The sequence below is a fragment of the Protopterus annectens genome, chromosome 11.part0, assembly GCF_019279795.1.
Source record: "Protopterus annectens isolate FY-2018-M chromosome 11.part0, PAN1.0, whole genome shotgun sequence".
Classification (NCBI taxonomy): domain Eukaryota; kingdom Metazoa; phylum Chordata; order Ceratodontiformes; family Protopteridae; genus Protopterus; species Protopterus annectens.
Genome location: NC_056745.1, coordinates 232970134 through 232995694, shown reverse-complemented (window position 1 = coordinate 232995694; position 25561 = coordinate 232970134). Strand labels below are relative to the sequence as shown.

At 39.8% G+C, this 25561-nt stretch overlaps 1 protein-coding gene across 1 annotated transcript in view; it reads left to right on the top strand.

Annotated features, from left to right (window-relative positions):
• The window catches only part of PLEKHG7 (pleckstrin homology and RhoGEF domain containing G7), a 1339509-nt gene extending 1315627 nt beyond the window's left edge, over positions 1–23882 (top strand). The window contains exon 17 of the mRNA XM_044087653.1: positions 22531–23882. Within this exon, the coding sequence (XP_043943588.1) occupies positions 22531–22620 (90 nt within the window). The 3' untranslated portion in view covers positions 22621–23882. The remainder of the gene's footprint in view (positions 1–22530) is intronic.
• The last annotated feature ends 1679 nt before the right edge of the window (positions 23883–25561 follow it).

The window sequence follows — 25561 nt, the reverse complement described above, 5'->3', positions numbered from 1 at the left end:
ATGTTTATAAAGCTGCCTGCAGGAAACCAGTACCTCTTCCAGCAGTCCATAAAAAGGCTGAGAGAAAATACAGGGTCTCCTTGGATATTACTGGTATTTTTTCTCATTTGACTGCTGACCCAGCTGTGGTGTCCCCAGCTATCTGCTCAAATAAAAAAGTCATTGGCTTCATCTAATCTAATACCCTATGACAAAGAGGGAAAATATTGAATTTTCGGGGCAAAAAGATGTCCTTTTCTAGCAATCTAGCCTTTAGAATGTTAATATTTTACAGTGTACGTACAGTTTGGATGGTTTTGCTGCATCCTAACCTGCAGAGCAAAAGTCATATCTGAATGAAATTGTTTCTAATTTGACTGAGGTTTCAAAACATGCTTTGAGAGTTGTGCTTGAATATGCAGATACTTTCTCAATAAATTCTACTTCTTCTGTTGTATTAAGACTTTATGCTTGATTGCATAATCAGAACTTCTTTGATGATTTAAAAGCTGAAATTTTGAATGCTCCTTTAAGTTTTGAGTTGGTGTTTGGGCCCTCTGTTAGAAAGATTCTCAAATAGTGGGAAGATAGAGGTAAATTAATGCATGGGGTATCTAGGATGCTTTATGTACCCAAGTTCTCCCCAAGCAAGCCTTCCTCCTTCAGAGGGCAGAACAAACAAAAACCCAGATAAACAAAAGTCAGGGATCCAAATGGAAATGGCAGGAGGATAACCCTGCGAAACCAAACAGGAGTTGTTAATTTCCCAAAAAGGATCACCCCTGCAAAGGAATGACTATGCCAAGTCAAAGAGCACCCCTACTTTCCCTCCTACCCTTCCTTCTCTTCCTCTTTCACCAGGCTCTCTCTCAACCCTGCAGCCTGGCCGCAAATAGTATCAGACAGACAAATTGGTTCTGAGAATAATTTAAAGATGATATACTTGGCAATAGACAGAAAATCCTCCCCTTTCAGGAGAATTCCCCCACACCCACCAAACCAGACCAGACAGAGCTATTTCCTCCAGTGCTCCAGCACATGTTAGAAGCACGGGTCATAGAAACAGTGCTTGCAATACACAAAGGCAAAGGATTTTACTCCATAATTTTTTTGTTACCAAAAAAAGGAGCACTTTTGCAGACCATCCTAGATTTGTCCTTTCTAAACACCTTTTTAAAAGTTCCAAAATTCAGAATGCTCCCCTTACAGTCAGTCCTAGCATTGCTTCCAAATCACTTTTTCATGGTGACTGTAGATCACAAGGACGCTTATCATCATGTTCCTATCGCTTCCTATTTCTGGAAATATTTTGAGATATGCTGTGTCTGGCATACATTATCGGTTTTCTACATTACCCTCTGGGCTATTTACTGTACCTTGAGTAGTTACAGAGCTTGTGGCCCCAGTGGTTACTTACTGTAGAACCCTAGGCATCCACATTTGTCCTTATTTAGATGACTTGCTGTTTTGTGCAGATTCTGTATCCTGGTGCTTGAAGCCCTTAGACAAGGTGGCATACCTCCTTTCACACCTGGGCTTTAAAATGAAACTTCAAAAGTCCTTCCTCACATCCTGTCAATGAATTGTTTTCCTTGGGTGTTGGATGGACACAGTAAAAAGGATGGCCTTCCTGCCAAAAGACAACGTTCTGACTTAAAAAGTCTTTTCCTTGTATTTCTCTCTCTTCTAAATGTCACATCAGCATCAATGATCTTCAAGATACAACCATTCAGACAATAAATGAGAAAAATTCAACAATACTTCAAAAATTGTTGGACCCAGCACCTTCAACCCTTGGATTTCCAGGTACCAGTACTGCGATTTCTGAAACAGGAACTGCAGTGGGGGAGGGATCAACTGTCTGTGAATCCAGATCTCCCTTTCTGTCTTAAGACCCCAGTTTAATCTGTTCAGATGGACTCTTCAAATTTTGCATAGGGAGCAGTGTCCATGGGAGTTCAAGTCCAAGGTTTGTAGGGTCCTTAGGACCTGCTAAACCACATAAATGTAAGAGATGATGGCAGTGATTCATCCCTTAAAAGTCCCTCACCATGTATAAACTCTGGGTGCTCTTCTAGTAGTCACAGACAACACTACCGAGATGTGGTGATTGAAAAGCAAGGGGTTAAAAGGTCATACCTTCTTTGCCAGTTAGCAACAATGGCCTGGAAAGTGTCCCTACAGCATTCTCTGACTCTTCGGGCCTCATAAATTTTTGCAAGCGCAAAACATAATGGCAGACAGACTAAGCAAATCCTGGACAAACTCCCACGTGTGGAAGCTCCATGTAGAGGCCTACCAGGAATTGATTCATATATGGGGAACACCTCAAGAGATCTAGTCGCCTTCTTTCAAAACATGCAACTGAAAAAGTTCTGACTACCACTAATCACACCAATCAATCAAATCCACAAAGATACGAAGGCCAGTGAACCAAGTAAAAAATACACTTTATTAAAACAACAAACATGAATGTGAAATCTGTAGCACCTCGGCTGTTAAGCCTTTACAGAGTATAATTCCATTTACCCACATACCCTTTATATACACATTTCAATTACATAGTTATGTAATTAATCAATTAAAATAATTTAGAATCAGCTAAAAAAACATTTCCAATTGCATTCTCTATTAAGATCTCTGGGGGTAAAGTGCTACATTTCAAAATAAAAATAGATTCCTTCCTTCTCAACTTACTTTTAATATCACCTGTACCTAAATGTTCATTATTCACTTGTTCCAAAATGGTAGCTTGTAGACCCAATGCACTACCATTATGATGTCTTTGAAAATAAAGGGCTATAGGACTTTCTGCCTTACAATTTTTGATGTCTCTAATATGTTCTTTTAGTCTTGTTGACAAACTTCTCTTACTTTCCCCTATATACATCTTTTTACATGGACACCTTAACCCATATATTACCCCCTTCATTTGCATAGTCAATGATACCTTTTACTTAAAACTTTTTACCATTAATCTCTGAAAAACTATTTACTATAAATTCACAACATGTACACTTCCCACAAGGGAAGGTTACCTTTTAGTTCAAGCTCCCCACTTCTCTTCACCTAAGGTAGACTAAACCTCCCATGCACCACCATATCTTTAACACTCCTACCTCTCCTAAATGAAATCCGGGGTTGGTTATCACTATTAATATTCAAACTCCTATATTTCCCCAGACATCCCAATATAACAAGACTAACGAGCCTCTCAGAGGATAAGGTATACTTTGTCACAAAACATATCTGTTCCAGCATTTCAGTTACACTACCCTTCCTTGCCATTCCCTCTGTACCACTTTGAACCAAACCCTTTTTACCTTCAGATAATTTTTTAATACCTTCACATACTATTTCTTTTTCATATCCCCTATTCCAATACATCTGAATAGTCTTCCTTATTTCTTGTTGACATTCATTTTCATCACTGCATAGTCTTTTTATTCTCAAAAACTCACTAAAGGGTACAGATTTCAAAGTATGAGGAGGATGACAACTTTAGCCATGTAAAATATAGTTATATTGCTCAAATTTTCTAAATCTCTTAGTCTTTATCACACCCTCATTTGTACCCTCTGTTGTGACATTTAAGAAATGTACTTTCTTACGCACTTGTAGGCCATCAAAACGAATCCCAACTCTGTTCCTATGCAGATTTTGTATAAATTCCCCCACATTTTCATATCCCCTTTTACAAATGAAAATTAAATAGTTTATAAATCTAAAATATTTAATAATACATTTTTTCTTAAAATTAGGAGTATAAATATAAAGACATTCAGATAAGCCCATAAATACATTTGCATACATGGGGGCAAAAGCTGCCCCCATGGCTGTTCCCTGAAGTTGCCTAAATATTTGCCCATTAAATTCAAACATATATATTATTATTCAGACAAAACATAACCAATTCTAAACTATAATGTGTTTTTGGAGTACCCCCTAAGAAATATAATAATGCTTTCATGCCATGTGGATGTTTAAACTCACCACATCTACTACTATAAAATACATATTATTGGTCCTCCTTGTACCTTTCATTTTATCCATAAAATCAAACACATCTCTAATATATGATGACAACTTTACAACTTCAGTCGACATGTCTGGCAGTTTTGTATTTTTTCCGTTTTTGTGGTTACATTAAACGCTTGGACATACTCCTGTGGTCTACCTCTTCGTATTTCTGCACCTACTTGGATTTTTATTAGTAACTTTTGTGCAGGTTCCTTTTGGTTCAGTTTGTTCCCTGAAGTTGCCTAAATATTTGCCCATTAAATTAAAACATATATATTATTATTCAGACAAAACATAACCAATTCTAAACTATAATGTGTTTTTGGAGTATCCCCTAAGAAATATAATAATGCTTTCATGCCATGTGGATGTTTAATGCATTTGTACGAACTCACCACATCTACTTCTATAAAATACATATTATTGGTCCTCCTTGTACCTTTCATTTTATCCATAAAATCAAACACATCTCTAATATATGATGACAACTTTACAACTTCAGTCGACAAACAGTTATGTAAAAAGCAAGACAAATTGTGGGTGAAGTAATCACATGCTGATACGATAGGATGGCCTGGTGGGTCCTGTAAATTTTTGTGAATTTTTGGTACACAAAAAAAGTAAGCCATGGTGCAATTTTTACTATTGAATCTATATTGCACATCCTCAAAGGAAAAATACTTCAATCTCAAACCTTTATTCAATATTTTCTTATAGTTACCCAATACCTTATTGTAAACTTCTAACCCTATCCTTTCATATACTTCATTATTATTTAAATGCTTATAACAAATTCTTAGATACTGTGTAACATTTAAAACCAGTTGCTGTAGACAAACTCCAAATCCACACAAAGTAAAGTGACAGTGGAACCCCCAAATGCTCTGGAAAAACTCTTTATTCACAAAAACAGGTTTAGCGCTTTTGTTCCAAACTAAGGAATTTCATCAGAATAATCTGTTAATTAAAATCACCACTTTTTGTATGCAATATCAACCAGTCAGCATCCAGCACTTGTCACATGTTATACCAAGACAATGAAAAGTTAAGATGACGAAATATTAACCCTTGAATGTCACTAGTTTAAAACCATTCTAAAAATCACACTTTGTAACTTTTGAGTTTTAAAATAGGTGTTATAGAACACCCATCATTCAAACCTGGTGGGGATAGTGCATCCAACCTAATCTGCCACCTTAATTCTTGGTCATTTAAATGTGCTTCAATTATTTTGCCACAAATATCCCTTTTCACTTGTTGTATAATACAAAAACCAAAGGTCTGCATGGGATTCGCCAAATGGTGTCTGTACAAAGCATTTGTGGTCTTTTTGTTCTTTATGTCAGCAATGTGCTCATATATACATTCCTTAAATTTAAGGGATGTTTTTCCTACATAAAATGAAGGACATTGCTAACACTGAGCCAGATACACTACACTTGATGTTGTGCAGTAAAAATGCCCCTTAACCTGATATTCTTTACCCCTAATGGTAAACTTCTCAGACTCAATAATATACTTGCACTGAGTGCAATGACCACACTTAAAAGTGCTATTTCTTATTGTAGGTCTAAAATTCTTGTTGTTTTCCAACAGTTGCTTAAAAGACCTATCCTTTTTGTATACTATATTGGGGTTGGTGCCAAATATTTCCATCAATGTTGAATTCATCATTAATAAGGACCAGTTTTTACGTATCACTGTGGTATTGTTGCACTGTCTAAGGTGTAGGTGGTGATGGATTGTTTATGTGTTCTTAACCTCTTCGTCATTAGTGCACCCCCCCCCACCAATTGATTCTTATTAATAATGGATTCAACACTAATGGAAAAATTTGGCACCAGCCCCAATATAGTATACAAAAAGGATAGGTCTTTTAAGCAACTGTTGGAAAACAACAAGAATTTTAGACCTGCGTTAAGAAATATCACTTTTAAGTGTTGTCATTACACTCAGTGCAAGTATATTGTTGAGTCTGAGAAGTTTACCATTATGGGTAAAGAATATCAGGTTAAGGGGCATTTTTACTGCACAACATCAAGTGTAGTTTATTTGGCTCAGTGTCAGAAATGTCCTTCATTTTATGTAGTTAAAACATCCCGTAAATATAAGCAGTGTATATATGAGCACATTGCTGACATAAAAAACAAAAAGACCACAAATGCTTTGTACAGACACCATTTGTCAAATCCCATGCAGACCTTTGGGCTTTGTATTATACAGCAAGTTAAAAAAGATATTTGTGGCAAAATAATTGAAGCACATTTAAATGAGCAAGAATTAAGGTGGCAGATTAGGTTGTATGCACTATCCCCACGAGGTTTGAATGATGGGTGTTCTATAACACCTACTTTAAAATGTAAAAGTTACAAAGTGTGATTTTAGAATGGTTTTAAACCAGTGACATTCAAGGTTTAATATTTCATCATCTTAATTTTTCATTGTCTTAGTATAACGTGACAAGTGCTGGATGTTGATTGGTTTATATTGCATATAAAATGGTGATTTTAATTAACAAATTGTTCTGATGAAGTTCCTTAATTTGGAACGAAAGTGCTAAACCTGTTTTTGTGAATAAAGAGTTTTTTCCAGAGCATTTGGAGGTTCCGTTGTCACTTTCCTTTGTGTAAAATGTAAAACCACTAACTTATCCCTTTTATCTGCTGATTTAAATACCACTTCCCTATTTTGACTTAAATCTTGCAAACTTTGCCATTCTTCTTTATTCAAATTATATTTAATCCTATCCCTTCTCTTATTAAATAATCTCAGTTCTTTTTCCACACTATAATTTAATAGTGAGGAAAATTGTTGTATAACATCAGTCCTAAAAGGGGGTATAAAATCACTTTTATATGTTACACCTTCCATATTAAGTTTGCAATAGGCATTGGATTCTTAATCAGAGTTACACAAAAACAAGATGTAAGAGTGTTCAATCTCGCCGTTTGTTCTTACACACGGGTTCGGAGCCGATCCTCGGCTCCGAGTCGGCCGAATTGCAAAGCTCTGAATCCCAGAGAAGCTCGAGACCAGCCCATATCCCACAATCCTCCCTGCCATTACCCAGATCTAGTTTGCCGCTGCAACAGATCGGATCGACGAGAGCTCGGACCAGATAGAAACTTGAGTTATTGTAGATTTCTTCAGATAAGAATTCAAATTTTTTTCTTGTTGATACTTCCTTATAGTTAGTAGTTTTTGTAGAAGTGCTGTGTGTGTGTGATATATATATATATATATATATATATATATATATATATATATATATATATATATATATATATATATATATATATATATATACCCAATTTTATTCTTCAGGCACCCTTGTGGCCTAATCTTTTTTTCTTGGGTGTGGTTTTTTGTGAAAAGTTATATATATATAACCTGTTTAGTATACATATATTGCTAGTTGAACTTTTATATTGCTAGGATTAGTAATTGTTTTCCTTTATTTTATTTATTTTATTTTTTATTTTACATTTGTTGACCGGGCTAGTCCAACTGGATCATTGTCCATTTTCAGTGGAGGCCCGGGGAGAAAAGCTCCACAGATTAAAGCATGTTTATAGAAATACATGTAAAAAAAAAAAAACACTTGTGATATAGGCAAAGAGCAATAATACAAGGAAATTAGTTCAGGTCAGGTGATGCTATTCTAATAACAAATAGATAATACTAGCTATGTAATACAAATTATGTAATTAAAAAAAATGAAAATAAAAATAATAATTTTTTTTTTTTGTAACAGTAGAATCATAATGTTATTTATGATTTGAGAGAGAGATTTAGAGTGTTAAATAAAATGCAAATATAGTTGAAAGATGAAAGTAGGTTAGTCTGGATTGGTACAAGAGCAGAGCCAGAAGTTATTCAGATGTGAAAGAAGTTGCTTTTTAAAGCAAGGAAAAGTGGCTAGAGAGGAGATATGTGAGGGAAGGTTATTCCATATTTTGCCAACTGAGTTGGAGAAAAGGCAGTTCCCTGCAGAGTTTGAAATTCTGGTCATGTTAACTTGTAGCTTTTGGGAGGAGCGTAGTTGTTTTAAATTATTATAGGAGTCAAGAGGTTGCTAAGAGCAGGTGTTTTTGAGGGTTGATATAAAATTTTATGTGCTATTAAGAGTTGTTGATAGATAATCTTGTTAGGAAGTTCCAGCCAGTGTAGAAGTTTTAAGTTTATGCAGTGGTGAGTTCTATATTGAGATGCAGTGGCAAATCGAGCTATGTTGTGGTAGGATATAGACAGTTTCCTAAGGTTACCTTTAGATAGATTAGTGTAGATCGAGGATGCATACAGAAGGGTAGAGATAAGATGTGATTGTGCTAAAGTAGTCCGTGCCTTAGGTGTAAGGAAGGGTTTTATTCTGTATAGTGAACCAATCTTTTATTAAATGTTTTTATTGTGTTATTAATGTGGTGGTCAAAGCTAAGATTATTATCAATAGTAACACCAAGCAGTTTTGTAGTGGAGTCAGGAGTAATGTGAGAGTTATCACTTGCAGTGATAGTAAAATGTAGTTGAGTAGATTTGTGTGTAGGTGAAAAAGTAATAGTTTTGTTTTCTTGGGGTTAAGGAGAAGACATCTTTTAGAGAACCATTGTTCAACGGTTGAAAAGGTAGCTTGTGTAAGGGATTGGAGTTCTGGTTGAGAGGAGGCTGTACAGATTAAAGTGGAATCATCTGCATATTGTATGCAGGTAGTGTTTTGGATAGATGATTGGAGATCATTAATAAAGATGGAGAATAAAAGTGGGCCTAGTATAGATCCCTGTGGTACTCCTAATGAGATAGGTAATAGAGTAGATAAAGAATTTTTCCAGAGTACTGCTTGATGTCGATCTTCAAGATATGATGAGAACCAGGTTAAAGAAGAGTCATTCAAGGCAAGGGATTTCAGTATGTGGAGAAGAAGTGTATGATTTACCATATCAAGGCTTTTGACAGGTCTAGAAATAGAGAAGAGGTTAGTTTGTTGTTATTACGGTTACAGTTGATGGTATTGGTGAAAGAGAGTAGTGCAGTGGTAGTACTATGTGAAGGCCTAAATCCATGTTGGGTGTCAGCTAGTAGGTTGTTAAGGAGGAGATGGTTTAGTAGTTGTTTATGTATACATTTTTCCATAATGTTTGCTAGAGGAGATAACAGTGCAATTGGGCGAAAGTTAGAAAGGTCGGTAGATTTGCCTCCTTTGTGTAAGGGTATGATGTGTGATATTTTCCAAATTGCTGGGAAAGCACTTTCTTTTATGGATCTGTTTATTAGAATAGAGACAGGATAGGCAATAGCTTTAGCTGCTACTTGCAGGAATTCAGCAGGAAGCTTGTCTGCTGAAGGGGTAGTGGGTTTAAGTTTGTGTAATAGAGATTGTATATAAGAGGTGGGTATGGGTTGTAGTTGAAGGAGAGGAAGAGAGTCATTGAAGCTACTTAAGAGCAGTTGAGAGGTATCAGGAGATAGGTGGTTAGCAAGACTTTGTATGGATGAAGTAAAGAAAGTATTGAAATTATTGGCTATTAAAGTAGAGTCTTCGGGTCTAAGTCCTGGGGATTGGGTGTGATTAATTTGCCTGGGGTAATTAGATTGTTAATAGTAGACCAGAATTTTTTTGGTTCTTTATTAGTGGATTGTTGTAGTTCAAAGTAAAAATTCTTTTTATCTGTTATGATAGCTTTTTTGGTACTGTTTCTGAGCTCTCTAAAGGTTTGATGATCTGTTGGGTTTCTAGAGGAACGCCATTTTTCCAAGATTTATTTCTGAGAATAATTTTATGCTTAGTATTGGAGGTTAGCCAGGGTGCTGTCTTAGTCTTTGTTCTAATAGTGCGACTTGGGGCATGTTGATTTAGGATTGCAAGGAATGCTGAATTGAAGTATTCAACGGCTTTGTTAAGTGTGAGGTGTTTTAGAGGGGTCCAGTTATATTGTGAAAGTTCTGTTTGAAACTGTTCAGGAATAAATTTTTTTTTGGAGTATAGTGTTTTATGAGTGGTAGGAAAGTTTAGGTTAGTTTTGGCTCTGACTACGTAAATGAGGGAGTGATCACTAATGTCGTCAGGAAGGATGCCAGTTTGGTAGTTTTGTAGGGGGGAGTTAGTAAGGATCCAGTCCAAGGTGGTTTCTTTTTTGGTTTTTTTGTTGGTTCTGGTCGGACCATTAATGAGTTGTTTAAAACCATTTAGGTTTATATGAGAAGTAGGGTTAATGTTGCTACATGATATCCAATCAATGTTAAAGTCCCCAAGAAATAGTGTTTCTTGAGGAAGTTTGTTAGAGATTTGTTCTAGAATGTGTTCTAGGGTAGGGATGTTATTTCCTGGGGGGATATATGCACAGATGATGTTTATTGATTTACTGTTGTTGATTTGTATTTTTGAGCAAATTATTTCAGCATTGTAGTTTTGGGAGAAGGAAAGGTCAAGAAGAGTAAGTTTTAGGTTAGTTCTATATATAATTGCTACTCCTCCACCTTTCTTGGTGGAGCGATCATGTCTTACAATGCTATAACCAGGTGGGGTAATCTCAATGTCTTTAATTACAGGTTTTAGCCAGGTTTCTGTTAAGCATAAGATGTCAAAGTTGTGTATTTCAAGTAGGGCATGGAGTAGACTAATTTTGTTACAGATGCTACGTATATTGAGGTGGGCTATGGATAGTTGGTTAGTGGGTATGGAGGAAGAGGGAGAGAAGGGTTTGGTATGATTTTTATGTGTTGTGGTTTTATTATTTTCTGGGCCTGGGTTGGGGTGTATGTCGCCATCTTGTAGTAGAAGGAGTACTGTAGCATATCTTTCTGGTTTAAATTTTTGGAAAGTTTCAATAATTTTTTTAGTTTTAGATTTAAGTAGTTTATAGTGTAGTAGCCTATGGTATTTGGGAAGAATGTATATAGTTTCTAAGGAGGTATGTAAGAAGGAAGAGGGTTGGGATGTTGTGTTTGTAGAGGTATGTTTTGAAGGAAGTGAGAGAGAAACAGTTATAGAGTGTTCATAGGAGGTTAGGAAGTAAGTAGTCATAAGTGAGGAAAGTAGTAAGAAGGAGATAGCTATTTTCAGTTGTGACTGGAAGATAGTCATAGTCATGGTGATGTAGTAGGTGTTTTGCTAAGAAGTAGGGGTGGGTGTGGGATAGTTTAGTTTGATTATAGGTAGGGGTGGGAGTGGTTTAGGGTTGTTGCGTCTGATTGGTGGGAGTAAGTAGGGGTGTGGTGAAAGGAGGAATAAATGTAGGAGCCCTAGGGGTGGGTGGGATATGGGGGTAGGGTGGGGAGCGAAGCGGGGCCAGCAGAAGTAGGCTGAAGACAATCAGTGAGGAGGAAGACTCTGTAGGTCGTTCTAAAGGTAGAGGAAGGTGAACAATAATAAGAGGTTAAAAGGTAGAACTGCAGGAGGAATCTGGAGATGACAGTTATAAAGATGTCCTTGGACAGTGAGAGGTGATATATAGGAGACCCAAAAAAGGCTGGGAACAGAGGTACTGGGGGCAAGGATGCAGAGGTAGGTTAGAAAGGAGTGTTGAAAGTTAGTGAATCAGAAAGATAAAGTATGAGGGCGCCACCTAGTGGTCAGCAGGTATATAGCAGGGGAGAGGTAACCTGCTAGGGGAGAAGGACTAGGCAGGAGGAAGGATTAAGTATAGAGGGTAAAGAGGGAAATATTCAGAAAGAAGGGAGTAGTGGGGGGGGGTCCGACTGCTGGCTAGGCTACCTGGGGTTCCACTGAAGTGTTAACATCAATATATGAGCTACAGTATCAATACGTACATTCAAAGCCTTTCCAAAGGAAAGGTAACACTTGTAGTTGTAGGGTAGGTGTCTTAGTTTTCACTAAAGTTCAAAAGGACCTGACTGGTGTTATTCAGGTGGTTGATTTGGAACCAAGCTGGAATACAGTGCTGGTAGGATATAAAGAGAGAGAAAAGAAGTAAGTCACAGTGTAAATTCAATAGGGAGTAGGTGTAGGTATAATACAGTAACAGATGCTTATGCAAATACAGTAATCAGTAAGTTACAACACAGTCTGGCTTTCTTCACTCTATAATCATCAAAAGTATTATGAATCAGGGCAGTAATAACAACGCAGTCTAGTATTCATCACTCTATAAATATAAAACATTAAAAGTCAGAGCAGTAATGACCTTGTAAGCATTGACCCAATACAAGCTAAGAGAGCATGGCCAGAGTATTACATAGCAATGGGGCACAGGTGGAACATTATCAAGTAGAAGCAAATTATCCTGCAGAGGGTATAGTGATAGCGGCTAGGTACATCCACTACAAGCCATGAGTCCAATGCATTAACAGCTTCAGCGTTTGTAACAAAATTGGGACAGAGTGCAAGTTAATTGCTTTGGTTAACAGCTTAACCGCTAGACGTGCCCAAAAACATAGGGATATTATCAAGTAGCAACCAGGGTACAGCTATTACATACACGTGTACAGCGATCAGCTAGAGGCAGTGTTTGGGTCAAAGTAAAGCTGTGGGCCCTTATATTATAGTTATTCACTGATAAAATGCTAAACAAAGCCCAAATACCAGTGAAGATAAAAGCATAGGGTTAATTACTTCCATTACAAGCCCCGAGCAAAACGCTCAGATAGTGGGAGCATTAGGAACTATAAGCGCGTACAGCGCTCGGTTAGTGGCAGCATCCGAGTCAAAAATAAAGCTGTGTCCCATTAAATTAAATATGATATCAGTCAAAATGCTACATTTAACCCCCAAATCAGTACAAAGTATAATCGTAGCTGTAGGATCAACAAGCGTGTACAGCGCTCCGTTAGTGGGAGTGTTTGGTTAAAAAGTACAGCTATGTCACATTGAAACAGATCTGTTAGCAGTCCAAACGCTAAATGCAGCCTCAAAACAGTACAATATTAGCATCGTAGGGCTGGTTAAAAAGTACAGCTATGTCGCATTGAAACAGATCTATTAGCAGTCTAAACGCTAAATGCAGCCTCAAAACAGTACAATATTAGCATCGTAGGGCTGGTAACATATGTAATAAGGTCTGGACACACTGCTCTGATTGTGGGAGTATGTACAACTACAAGTTAGACTTGTATGTCGTAAAAGGATAGCAAATAAAAGCTAAAACGGCAAAATAAGCACAACAGTACTTTAAAAGTAACCGTAGCATATGTATCAAGTACTACTAGCCATATGTACAGCGTTTCAATACTGATTATGATTGCATCAGGAAAGCTACCAATGCCGTGCACTAAAATTATTAATCGCTAGATAGTACAAACAATAGTCTGGATCCTATGGTTAAGTATAGTGTTATTATAGTTATTGTCATTGTAACTTACAATGTCAAAAAAAGCCAAATCTGGTTTTAAAAGATGTCAATGTGGGCAGAAAATGTCCATTACTGACAATCATGCTTCCTGTGTCTACTGTCTTGGCCCTCTCCATCTCCAAGAGGATTGCTCTATTTGTCATTCCTTTAGCGGGAGGGTCATGACAGATAGACGCAGGAAGCTTATTGACAGAGGATTGTTGAAGCCGGCCTTTCAAGAGGCTTTGGACAAGTCGGATCAGACTTCTAAATCCTTGAAGGGGTCGAAGATGTCGGAGCCCATGTCATCGGCTCCGAGTTCATCTTCTCAGGTTCGTTCGCCGGTTCCACAGATCTCGGGGCCGAGCGTCGAACATTTATCTTTTAATGAGCCCCAGATCTTGGAACCGGTGTCAGAACTGCCACCATCGTCCATTCTTCGGTCGGTGCCATCTTCGGCTCCTTCGACCCATTCTTCCAGACCCTTATCTGACACCGATGTGGATCGTGTCGTGCAGAAACTCATGGAGAACACAGCCCTTTCCAAGTTAATTGCAGTTTCCTCCCAGTTGGTGTCGAAACTAGAAGACCTCCCCATATCTCCAACGGGTCCTCCTTCGAGACCCATCCAGATCTCGGAGCCGGGAGAAGATGACCTGATGATAGTGGAGCCCTCGGTGCCGAAACCGTCCATTGCATGATCGACACCTTTGACTTCGACTCCTTTGGAACCGTTAGGGGAGTCATGGAGCCGACGGTCTTTGCTCGGTTCCGGGACCGAGAGTCGTACCGACATGTCGGTGCCGACTCTCCCTCTCGGGGCCTCGGCACAGACTGGTTCGGCTCCGTCATCGGGGTCGGAGCCCACGGCACCTGGTTCTGGGATGCTTCCGTGTTCTTCAGAACCGGGGGAGCCCTTAGCCAGGGGTTTGGGGGCCTTTGACCTTATGAGGAAGGTATTGTCTGTACAGACAACCACATCATCTGGGGAATCTTCTCCTTCCCCAAAAGGGCCACTTTCTGTTTCTGCTCCCACGATCCATCCCAAGCGTCGAGCCCAATTGCCTCAGCCACCCACAGAGGGTTCCCCCTGTTCCTTGGAGGCCTCACCAGAAGCCCCCTCTGATGAGGTCCCAAGGAAATGGTTGTGCAAGAGGAGGCACATAGATTCCCCACAGGAATCTCTAACGTCTGACACTGACTTGGATGAGGCAGAGGAGTCCCCCAAATCACCCTCGGAGGATGTGTCATTTGGAGACATCCTGGAGATCTTGAAACAGAGGGGTGATTGGCAGTCCCTAGCCCCCTCTGAGGATGAGTCGGTGCTGCTGAAGGCTTTTGGAGCTCAACCTTCTACCTACTGGGTGACCCCACCCTTCGATGAATTAATGGATTTGATTGCTCGAAGGGCGTGGGAGACACCTGACACAGTGGAACCAGTACCTAGGAAACCAAACAAGTTCATCACTGCCCCCCAAGATAAATCTTATCTCACCAAGGGAGTCCCTGTCGACGCTATGGTGGTGGCGGCAGCCACGAAAAAGGAGATGTCTGAGTCTTCCTCATCTGTTCATCCTCCTAATAAGGATTCTAGGACTATGGACAGATATGGGAAGCGCATTTTTAGTTCAGCGACTTTTTCCATGCGTTCGCTAAACTACCTGACCCATTTCACACGTTTGCAGAGGGATCTCATCAAGGAGCTGACAGATACCCTCCAGGGTAACACAGATGCTGCTGTTTCAGATAAGGTAACATCACAACTTAACACCCTCACATCCATAGTAAACTCATCCATGAGGCTCATCTCGTATGCAGCCGAGGGATCGAGTAGAGCTGCAGCTTCAGCGATTGCTCTTCGAAGACAATCATGGATGCGGCTGTGCTCCTTTGCGGAAGCCTTCAAGTCTTCCTTTGCCAATGCCCCTTTTGATGGTGCCACACTTTTTGGGCCCAAGGTTAAGGAGACTCTCACTCGGTGCGAGCAAGAGGGAAAGACCCTGTCTGCTGTCGGGGTCCGTTTTTCCGCTCCTACTAGACCGTACCCCAAAGGGCAACGAGGCGGAAAAATGTGGTTCCATAAGAATCAGGGATCTTTCCAGACCACACAGAGTGATACCCCCTCCAGAGGCAGAGGAGGGGGTAGAAATGGAAGACGCTGCCCCAGTGGCAGAGGGGGTCCGCATAACCAAGGCGACAGGGATTCCGTCCCTGGGAAGCCTTTCCAGCACTCCTGAATGGAGGCCCAGCTGTCCTGCTCTGGAGGCAGTCGGGGGCTGCTTAGCTTTATACCCACTGGCCTGGCTAAACATTACTTCAGATTCTTGGGTAAAAAGCATTATAACCAGAGGATACAAAATCCCCTTCATTTCAACACCACCTCTACAAAGAAAATTTCTAGACATTCCACCCCGTCTGCGAAAACTAGCAGCTGTAGAAATTTCAAAGCTGCTCGAAAACAGAGTCATCCAACCAGTCCCGGCGGACCAAAGAGGATTCGGAACTTACTCAAGGTTCTTTTTAGTTCCAAAAAAGACAGGGGACTGGAGACCGATCTTAGATCTCAGCCATCTCAACAACTTCGTGAAGAAGGAAAAGTTCCGAATGGTCACACTTCAATCGATCCTTCCATTCTTACAGAAGAACAATTGGATGTGCTCTATAGATCTCAAAGACGTGTACTGCCACATCAAAATGGCCAGACCATCCAGAGATCACCTGCGCTTCCGGCTGGGGGCCAGTCACTTTCAGTTTCGAGCTCTGCCCTTTGGACTCACATCAGCACCCAGAGTATTCACCAAATGCATGGCAGTAGTTGCGGCTCACTTGAGATGACAAGGATTCCGGGTGTTTCCTTATCTGGATGACTGGCTCCTCACCGCCACCACCGAGCATCGACTATTGCAAGCCAGAGACTATACAATTGGCCTTTGTTCCCACTTAGGGATATCCATAAACTTCGAAAAGTCTTGCTTATCGCCCTCACAGTGTATTTCCTTCATCGGAGCAGATCTAAATACACGATCGACACTATTAAAACTCCCCCCAGTAAGAGCTTCAACGCTCAAACAGCAGGTCCTACTTCTTTTAGTCAGCAAGAAAGCCCCGGCCAAACTGGTGTTAAAAGTGTTGGGACTGATGGCAGCCGCATTAATTGCAGTCCCTATGGGAAGGTTACACATGAGGATTCTTCAATGGCTGCTCTTTGCGCAGTGGTCGTTCCAACACCTACCCCAAACGCACGAGATCAGGATAACAGAATCTTGCAGACGGGACCTCTCATGGTGGGTCCGCAACCAGAACCTCACTGTGGGTCGTCCGTTCGTTCTACCCATTCCAACAGCCACAATAACCACGGACGCTTCCCTGATAGGGTGGGGGGGCCTTTTTCAGGGAAGAACAGTTCAAGGAGAATGACCCAGCACAGAGTACACCCTACATATAAATGTTCTGGAGTTGAGGGCGGTGTTCCTAGCGTTGCAACACTTCCAAGCCCTCTTACCTCTAGGGACAGTAGCAGTTCAGACAGACAACATGTCTGTAGTCTGGTACATAAACAAGCAAGGGGGAACCAGGTCTTACCCGTTATGCAGAGAGGCCATGAGAATTTGGCAATGGGCAGAGTCCACGGGTCGCTTTCTGATAGCAACGCACATCCCGGGGTCATCCAACGTCATTGCGGACAGGTTGAGCAGAGCCATCCTGTTACCTCACGAGTTGTCCCTGAATTCACAGATGGCGGAAAAGATCTTCCGCAAATGGGGCCAGCCTTGCTGCAATCTTTTTGCCTCCCCATTGAATGCAAAATGCAGAAACTACTTTGCCCTTTTACCCCCTCCGGGGGATGTCCCCAGGGACTCACTGATACACGATTGGCCCCCGGGTCTCCTATATGCATTCCCACTGACTCCATTGATTCCCAGATTTCTGCAGAAAGCCAGGAGCCTGGAAAGGACTATTAAACTCATAGCCCCATTCTGGCCTCGTCAAATATGGTTTCCCTTTCTTCGAGCTCATCAAATAGAGGAACCGTGGATTCTGGACCCAGTGCCAGACCTGCTGACACACTCGTCAGGAGTTCCTCACCCGTCTCTACAGTCCCTCAAACTAGCAGCTTGGCTGCTCCGCTTCCCTGCCTAGCCAGGTCTCATCTATTCCTTCCGTCAGTTCAACACATCCTAGTTGCTTCTCATAAAGCCTCTACTACCAAGCTCTATACGAGTAAGTGGAAACGCTTTGTATATTGGGCATCTAGTCAAAACTTAGATCCCTTGGTAGCTCCTTTACATAAAATTTTAGAATTCTTATCCATCCTTTTTCATGAAGGAGCTTCTACTTCCACTCTAAGAGTACAGTTGGCGGCCATATCAAACTTCCATATTGGTGAGGGAGGTTCTTCCATTATGTCTCACAGGCTTTGTAAAGCCTTTTTGAAAGGAACCTTCCATCTTAGACCGCCTGTCAGAAAACCTTTCTTTCCATGGAGCCTGAATTTGCTGCTGTCGCAACTCATGTTGCCACCTTTTGAACCTGCTTCGTCATGCCTCCTAAAGTTCTTGTCGTGGAAGACGCTGTTTCTCGTCACCATGACCTCAGCTCGTAGAGTCTCAGAGCTTGCCTTTGGACACTATTTGTGCAGCAGCCACATGGTCTAAACCACATACTTTCATCACTCATTATAGAGTGGACAAGGTCTCCAAGGATAGGACATCATTTGGTTCCACTGTGCTTAGGAACGTTCTTCCATGAGTCACTCAGGGTCACGGAGCTAGGGACGCTACCCGTGTGTAAGAACAAACGGTGAGATTGAACACTCTTACATAAAGAAGTTATGTCCTTACCATAACGTTCCATGTAGAGTGTTCATCTCGCCTTTGTTCTTACATTCCCTCCCTCCCCCCCCAAGTGTTTGGAAGAACTGGTAGGATTAGAGTCTGATCGACGTGTCTTGACCCTTTGCGGGGTATATGGTCCCATGTGTCATGGGATATATGCTTAGACCATTAGTTATTGCTATGGTGAAAGAGTGTCTCTGAATGGCTGAAGAGAGTGTATGCTTCTAGCACCGCTGGTGTTGGATCCTTTCGTCTGGTTTGCTTGCAAACTAGATCTGGGTAATGGCAGGGAGGATTGTGGGATATGGGCTGGTCTCGCGCTTCTCTGAGATTCAGAGCTTTGCAATTCGGCCGACTCGGAGCCGAGGATTGGCTCCGAACCCGTGTGTAAGAACAAAGGCGAGATAAACACTCTACATGGAACGTTATGGTAAGGACATAACTTCTTTTTTTCTTCACTACATTCAGATTCAATATTATCATACTCCCCATCTCCATATTTACTTTATCCCCCTTAAAATAATCTTTCAAATGCAATTTTCTAATAAGTCTAAAAAATTTACATTTTACTTCATGCATTCTAGATAATGCTGTAGGGATAAACTTCAAACCCATATTCAACACAGAGATTTCATTTGACAAAGAATAACCTGAAAGATTCATTATATAATCATATTCAACATTTGCCATACAAATTTTTTGTCTGTTTACATTAACGCCATTTACCTTGTTTAAATGTCCAGGAGTTATAAACTGCAGTTTGTCTGTTCAACTCATCTTTGCAGCCATGCTTGGAAGACAGAAGCTCTATCATTCCCGTGGTTGGGAATGTTCCTGTATGCATTTTCATCCTTTCCAGTAATTCCCAAGATACTTTTAAAGATTCAGAAAGAATTACCAAAGATCATTGAGGTAACCCCCTTTTTGCCCAGGCAAAGTTGGTTCTCCCTTTTAATGAAATTGACCAAGAGAATTTACCACAAGCTTTCTTACAGACTGGATCTGCTCACACAGCATCAGGGGAAATGTTACACCCCATTTTAGAGCAATTGTAACTGACAGCCTGGATGATTCTATTTTGATACCTTTTAAGCATTTGTTCCATGATGATGTGGAGCAGGTATTTAAGGAGGCAAGAAAACCTGCATCAAGAAGACCTTATGTTTTCAAATGGAAGAAGTTTTCTAGGTGGTGCCTAACCAATAACAAAGGTTCCGAAAGGTTTTCAACCCCTCTGGTTTTGAAATATTTGCATGAGCAACTTAGAGATGGTTTGTCAAGTGGTTCTATCAAAGTGCATCATCTAGCCATTTCAGTTTGAATGCCCAAGGATCCCCTATTTCATCTCTTTTTGTGGTCATATAGTTTATGAAAAGAGTGTTGCACATGAGACTCACCCCAAAAAGGCAAATTCCTCCTCCGTGGGATCTCAACTTTGTTCTTGGAAAATGTATCTTACCTCCTTTTGAAGCTGCCTCTGAGGCTGCATTGCAATTTATTATTTGACAAATTGCTTTAATCATTGCTCTGTGCTACAAGCTCTCATGGTAGGCCAACCATATCAGATTTTTCACAATGACACAGTTTTGTTACACACTAATCCATCATTCATGCCTAAAGTTTTTTTTTTAATTTACCTTGAATCAAGCCATCAGTCTCCCAGTGTTGTATCATGATCCAAAAAAACAAGGGAGAAAAGGTTCTTCTTATCTTGGATGCATAGGCTGTTCAGGAACTATCTTGACAGAACAAACCCCTTTAGGAATGTTGAACAGCTGTTTATCTCCTGTACAGGGACTAAGAAGGCTCAATCTGTCTCTAAGCAAACTATTACATGATGGTTTTCCTCTGCTGTTGTTTTCTGTCACTCACTCCATGGTAAAACTCTTCCAGGCAAAGTTAAAGGTTCACTCAGCTAGGTCCTTATCCTCTTCAATGGCATATTGGAGAGGAGTGGAGTCTAGAATCATTTCCAGAGATAGAAACCTGGTCCTCTGTTCATACCTCCACAAAGTATTGCAAACTGAATTCCTTTTTAAGGTTTAGAGCAGGCTTTGCTAGCACCATTCTCCAAGAGCGTCTAGATCCTTATGCTTCCACCTCCCAGGTAGGGTAAGCTTTGGAAATACACCCAAAATGCCAGTGAGGCAGTGGATATGATGAACATAGTACAGTTGCTTAAGTTCTATTTACCTATAACAGTAGATGTGAATTCTACCCTCCATCCCCTAGACTGTGCTTAGTTGAGGTGGGTTTCAACTTCTTTGATTCAGTTGTTGTTGCATTTGTTTTTTATATGGTATTGTGATTGGCTGCAAACTTACTCTTGATGGATGATTCTGGCTTTAAGTACTTTCCTGTCCTTCTCTATGGAAGTGAAAAAGCCTGGCAGCTGAAGGCTTCCCTCTCAAGATATGCACAGTTGATTAGCTGGCACAGAAAGAGAGAGGGAGGGGAGTCTGAGCTTTTGAAACTTGGCCAGTACTATGTTACCTTGACAGGTAACTCAAAATGCCACTGAGGCAGTGAGGAATTCAAAGATCTGTTGTTACAGGTAAGTAGGACTTATATAGCTGTACTTTCCCCACCAACCCACACAATGCTGTTGCAAAGGCACGTGTGCACACACACACACACACACACACACACACACACACACACACACACACACAAAAGAGTCAAAAGGTGCAAGTAGAAGACAGCTCACTTTTTTGCTGCTTTCTGCTTATACTTTTCCTCTAGTTTTTTTTTAATTTTTTTCTTTTTTTCAGTTCTGCGGATAATAAACAGAGAAAAGCAACAATTACATGAAGCATTGTACTGGCTGCTGTGAGATGGGAAAGCACCAGAGTTTCATAACTACTGTGAAGTCTGAGTGCTTATCTGTCTGTTTGCAGGCTGAACAGCCATGAAAGTATCAGTGTATAAACTTTGTGTGTGTGTGTGTGTGTGTGTGTGTGTGTGTGTGTGTGTGTGTGTGTGTGTGTGTGTGTGTGCATGTGCGCGTGTGTGTGTGTGTGTGTGTGTGTGTGTGTGTGTGTGTGTGTGTGTGTGTGTGTGCGTGTGTGTGTGTGTTTATGCATGTCTGTGCCTCTACACCTATCTGCTTGTGTCTGTCTGAGTTTCTGTGTATATGTGTATGAGCTGTATATCTGTGCCTGTACATCCATGTGCAAGTGTGGGCAAGCAGCTGAACTTCATAAGTACTGTGAAATCTGAGAGCTTATCTGTCTCATCGCAGCTGGACAAGCTATCATTGTATACAACTTTTGTGTGCATGTGTGTCCATCTGTCTGTTCTTCTGTCTCTCTGCCTGTGTGTGTTTGTGTATACATGTGTCTGTGCCTCTACACCTGTCTGTGTGTTTGATTTTCTGTGTGTATGTGTATGACTTGTACATCTGTGCCTCTATATCTGTGTGCATGAGTGTTTGTGTGTGTCTTAAGTACATGTTATTAAAATACTGACATACATTTTATATCTTGGATGTAAAATACTATTTTCAACAACAGTTACATCTCCTACACCAACTTTCAAATAGCCCATTTTTTAATTGCAGTAATGTTCTCCAAGGTGGATGTTACAGGGAAGTAACAGACCTTCCAGGGGTGAGGATCAACATTGTCTGAGTAAATTTCCCCAGACTGTTTCCCATAGCACCCACTTTGTCAAGCATTATTGCAGTAATACTTTCTGGCAGTACTGCAGCGCACATGAAGTCTTTCGGCTTTTCCCGGTTAGGGGTCGCCACAGAGGAACTCCGGTCCGCTAATGATTGGCAGTGGATTTTTATGGTGCCGAGTTGCCAGCCCAACACCCACCCTTCAAAGAAGGCACACCCATTCACACATGCAACTACCTGCATGTCTTTAGACGTCACTCAACTGCGGGGAGGACATGCAGACTCTATACAGAAGGCCTTCCAGCCGAGAATTGAACGGGAGAACCTCTTGATGTGAGGCGACAACGTTAACCACTGCACCATCATGGCCCTTCTTGCAATACTGCAGCAATATTGCAAAATGAATTAAAATGTCTGATATGAGGGTGGAATCCACAGCCTTCCTATCTTATTGGCATCAATGGCCAATATACCACCTGATGACCCAGTAACACTGCAGAAGTAGACTGTGTTATAAACAACTTCTAATGTTCCATTTAAAGTCATACTTGTATATGGTAAGTAATATTTTGTGAAAACATGACATCATCAGTAGTAGTATCTAATCTGTAAAAATATTTTGCCTTTTCCTTTAATGTCACATCACAAATTTGTTTACCTTTTAGTTAGTTAAGTACATTTTAAGTTAATTATTTCTCATGGCTTTGATGCATAGTAAGTAGACATTTGGTCTAGAACAGTGTGTTGCTGTTTAAGTAATTGTTTTATATTTTACTTATTTTATTTTCCTCAGAAAACTTGGATGACTCAGATAGAAACAGCAGCTTCATCCTTTTCAGAAAGATGCAGCTTACACATACAAACAGAATCCACAGAAATTTAGTGAACCAAAAATAAAATATTAAAAGAAATTTATTGAATCGAACAATCACCTGTCAAAAGAATCGACAAGAACTGCTGCACTGTCATTTTACTGTCACAACAGGGTCATGTATTTACTACTTTACATACAGTGTTTCAAAGCATGAGTTTTGTTTTACATTATTTATAAACATGTACATAGGAATGAATTTTTATAAAGAATATTAAATGAAGTCTGTGGAAAAAACTTCAAAACTTTTTATACATGTTTGTACGGCAGCTTTAGATATATAAATACTGCTTTAATAAAATATGATATCAGTGCAGAAATTGTGTGCTTGTCTGTTTACAATCATTGTCAATACCACAGGTTTGCAGATTTAAATAATGGAATTTAAGTTTCATTGTCATTAGCTGGATTCCAAAATTTATACTGATGTTTTCTAAGTATATTTTTATGATAAGGCAATTCTTGTATTATATATTAGTATTTCTGTAAATCGGTTCAATGAGTGATTCCAAAGGTCCATCACTAAATAACACAACCTGACAGTACTAGCATTAAAATCTGAGATAAAATTCAAGTTCTGAGTTAATGGTCAGGTGTCAAATAACTTCTGATTAACACCTGGATTTTACTGTTGCTTAGGCAGTCCAGATATGGAATTTTGGCAGATATCCCAGTAAAAATGTGAATAACAGCAGAAGTCTGCATTATAAATGTACTCAATTCCCTTCCTTTTAGAAGCTGGAAATAGTTATTAGTGTTAAATAATTCCAGTGTGTATAATTTCTCATGTGATTTCACAGAATACATTTTGCTAATACCAAATAAAGTTCATACTATAAAACTTATTGGACCATCTAAGCAAAAATAATCAGTATATCTTGTAGCAGAATTTACTAGATCAGTATTGTTGCTATGTATGGGCTATATTCAGTATCCTCTAAGCATGTCCTGTGGACTTGAACTGAGGCATACCACTCAACTGTCCAGAATGTTGCAGAATATTTATCTTTTTATCTCATATTTTTGGTTGACTTCTCATAAAATTTTTGGGAATTTTTTTGGCAGATTATTAAGGACTGAAGTCTCTAAACCACCCAAATGTGGTAGGAAACCGGAGCACCTGGAGAAAACCCACTCAAACACAGGAAGAACATGCAGACCACACAGAAGGCACTCCAGCCAAGAATCGAACCAGGGAAACTTTTGTTGTGAGGCAACAACACTAAATGCTGTGCCACTGTGCCAGCTTACTCATTTATGTCTGCATAGTAGTATAGTAAACTGTCCTTGACTTATACCTTCTTCTGTGTGGGCATTAAGCAAAATTCTGTTCCAGCCTGAATACAAATGGATACTACAAATATCTGCATCTGTTTTCAGACCCCCTCCCCCCAATATACATGGTTGTGCAGTGACTCCTTATAAACACACATTTTGCAGGATGCACGTCAAACATACATATAGTTTAGTGGTCTTCTCTGTTACTGCACTAAAGCTATTTGTTTTCCAGTTAATGCACTTGGTACTATTCCTTTAGACTATCCATAGATATTGCTCTGCAGTTATTGCTCTTGGATCCATCGAGATAGCCATTGTGTTGCTCATTGCTGCTACTGATTTAAGCTATTGGTTGCATTTGATCTCACTTTTAATCATTGCTGCTGTTACACTGCTGCTTGTACTGACCGTTTTATTAAAGAAAGTGATGCCATTACACTCAGTTCCTGCACTTGAAACTATTGCATTAAAAATATCTGATTTCAATTTGCCACTTGTTACTGATTACTTTACTACTGTTGCATATTGCTGTCCATTTTACATTTTTTGCACTTTGAATACTACTTTTACTTGTTGTGGCCAGAATTTACTAGTTGCTGTATCCAGAGTCACCGTCAGTCACATTATTACTCTTTTTTCCCTTGGACACATCCCATATTGTCACAATTTTCTAGTTGAATCCATTGCACCATTCTGCCTTATATAAAAAGTAGGTTATTAAGTTATCCTGTTTTGTTGTACCACTTTGGCTGCAGTGGCTATTATGGCATATCCTTCACTTATTGCCTCTTCTGTATCCAGCCTGATAGCACTAGGTATTTTGATGCAGTGTAGCAAATGGGTCATGTTTCCCAAAACCCTTTATTGCTACCTCACAATTAATCAATATGTGAGATATGTAAGTATTTGTTAACATAGAGTCTACCTCCTCATGTCAAAACACATTTGGTAAGCACAACATACAAATACACTTAAAAAACACAACACTTTGTCTACAACAGTTTACACTGAGGCTACTAAAAGAATATTACCTTAGCCTCCCAGAAAAATAACTAATAAAATAAAATAAATCTTCATTTATTTGATGACCTCAATAAATTCTACTGTAATTCTCTGATGACAGGGCCACACTGCTGAAGTTGATAACTATGCCTCTGATTTATGTTCCCACTTAAGAAGTAGTTGCATTGGTAAGGAAGCTCCTATTTGCACCAAAAATAATAATATATATTTTTTTAAATCCTTATGATGGAATACCTCTGAAAATAAACTACGTAACAAGAAAAAAAGTTACTTAATACATATTAGAGACCTCATTCAATCCACCTTAACAGCACACACAGCTAATAAAGAGGTTAAAAGCATCATTAGAAAGCTCAAAGCTGATGGGCTATGTCAGGAAATTTAAAAATAAAACCCAACAATTTTCGGAGCTAGTCTAAAGTAATACCACCCATTCTGACTGAATTTAAATAGCTAATATCCTAGATGACAAATTTAGTGCAAATATTATCCCTCCTCCCCCATAGTTATAATTATTTTACAGATTCCACGGTCCCAGCCACACCATGTAATTATTATGCAGCAAGCCCACTCATTCCTCTCATAAAGTAAAGAAACCTCACTTTTGGTCCTAATAGCATACCATGTTGATGGACTGCCAGTTTTCAGTATG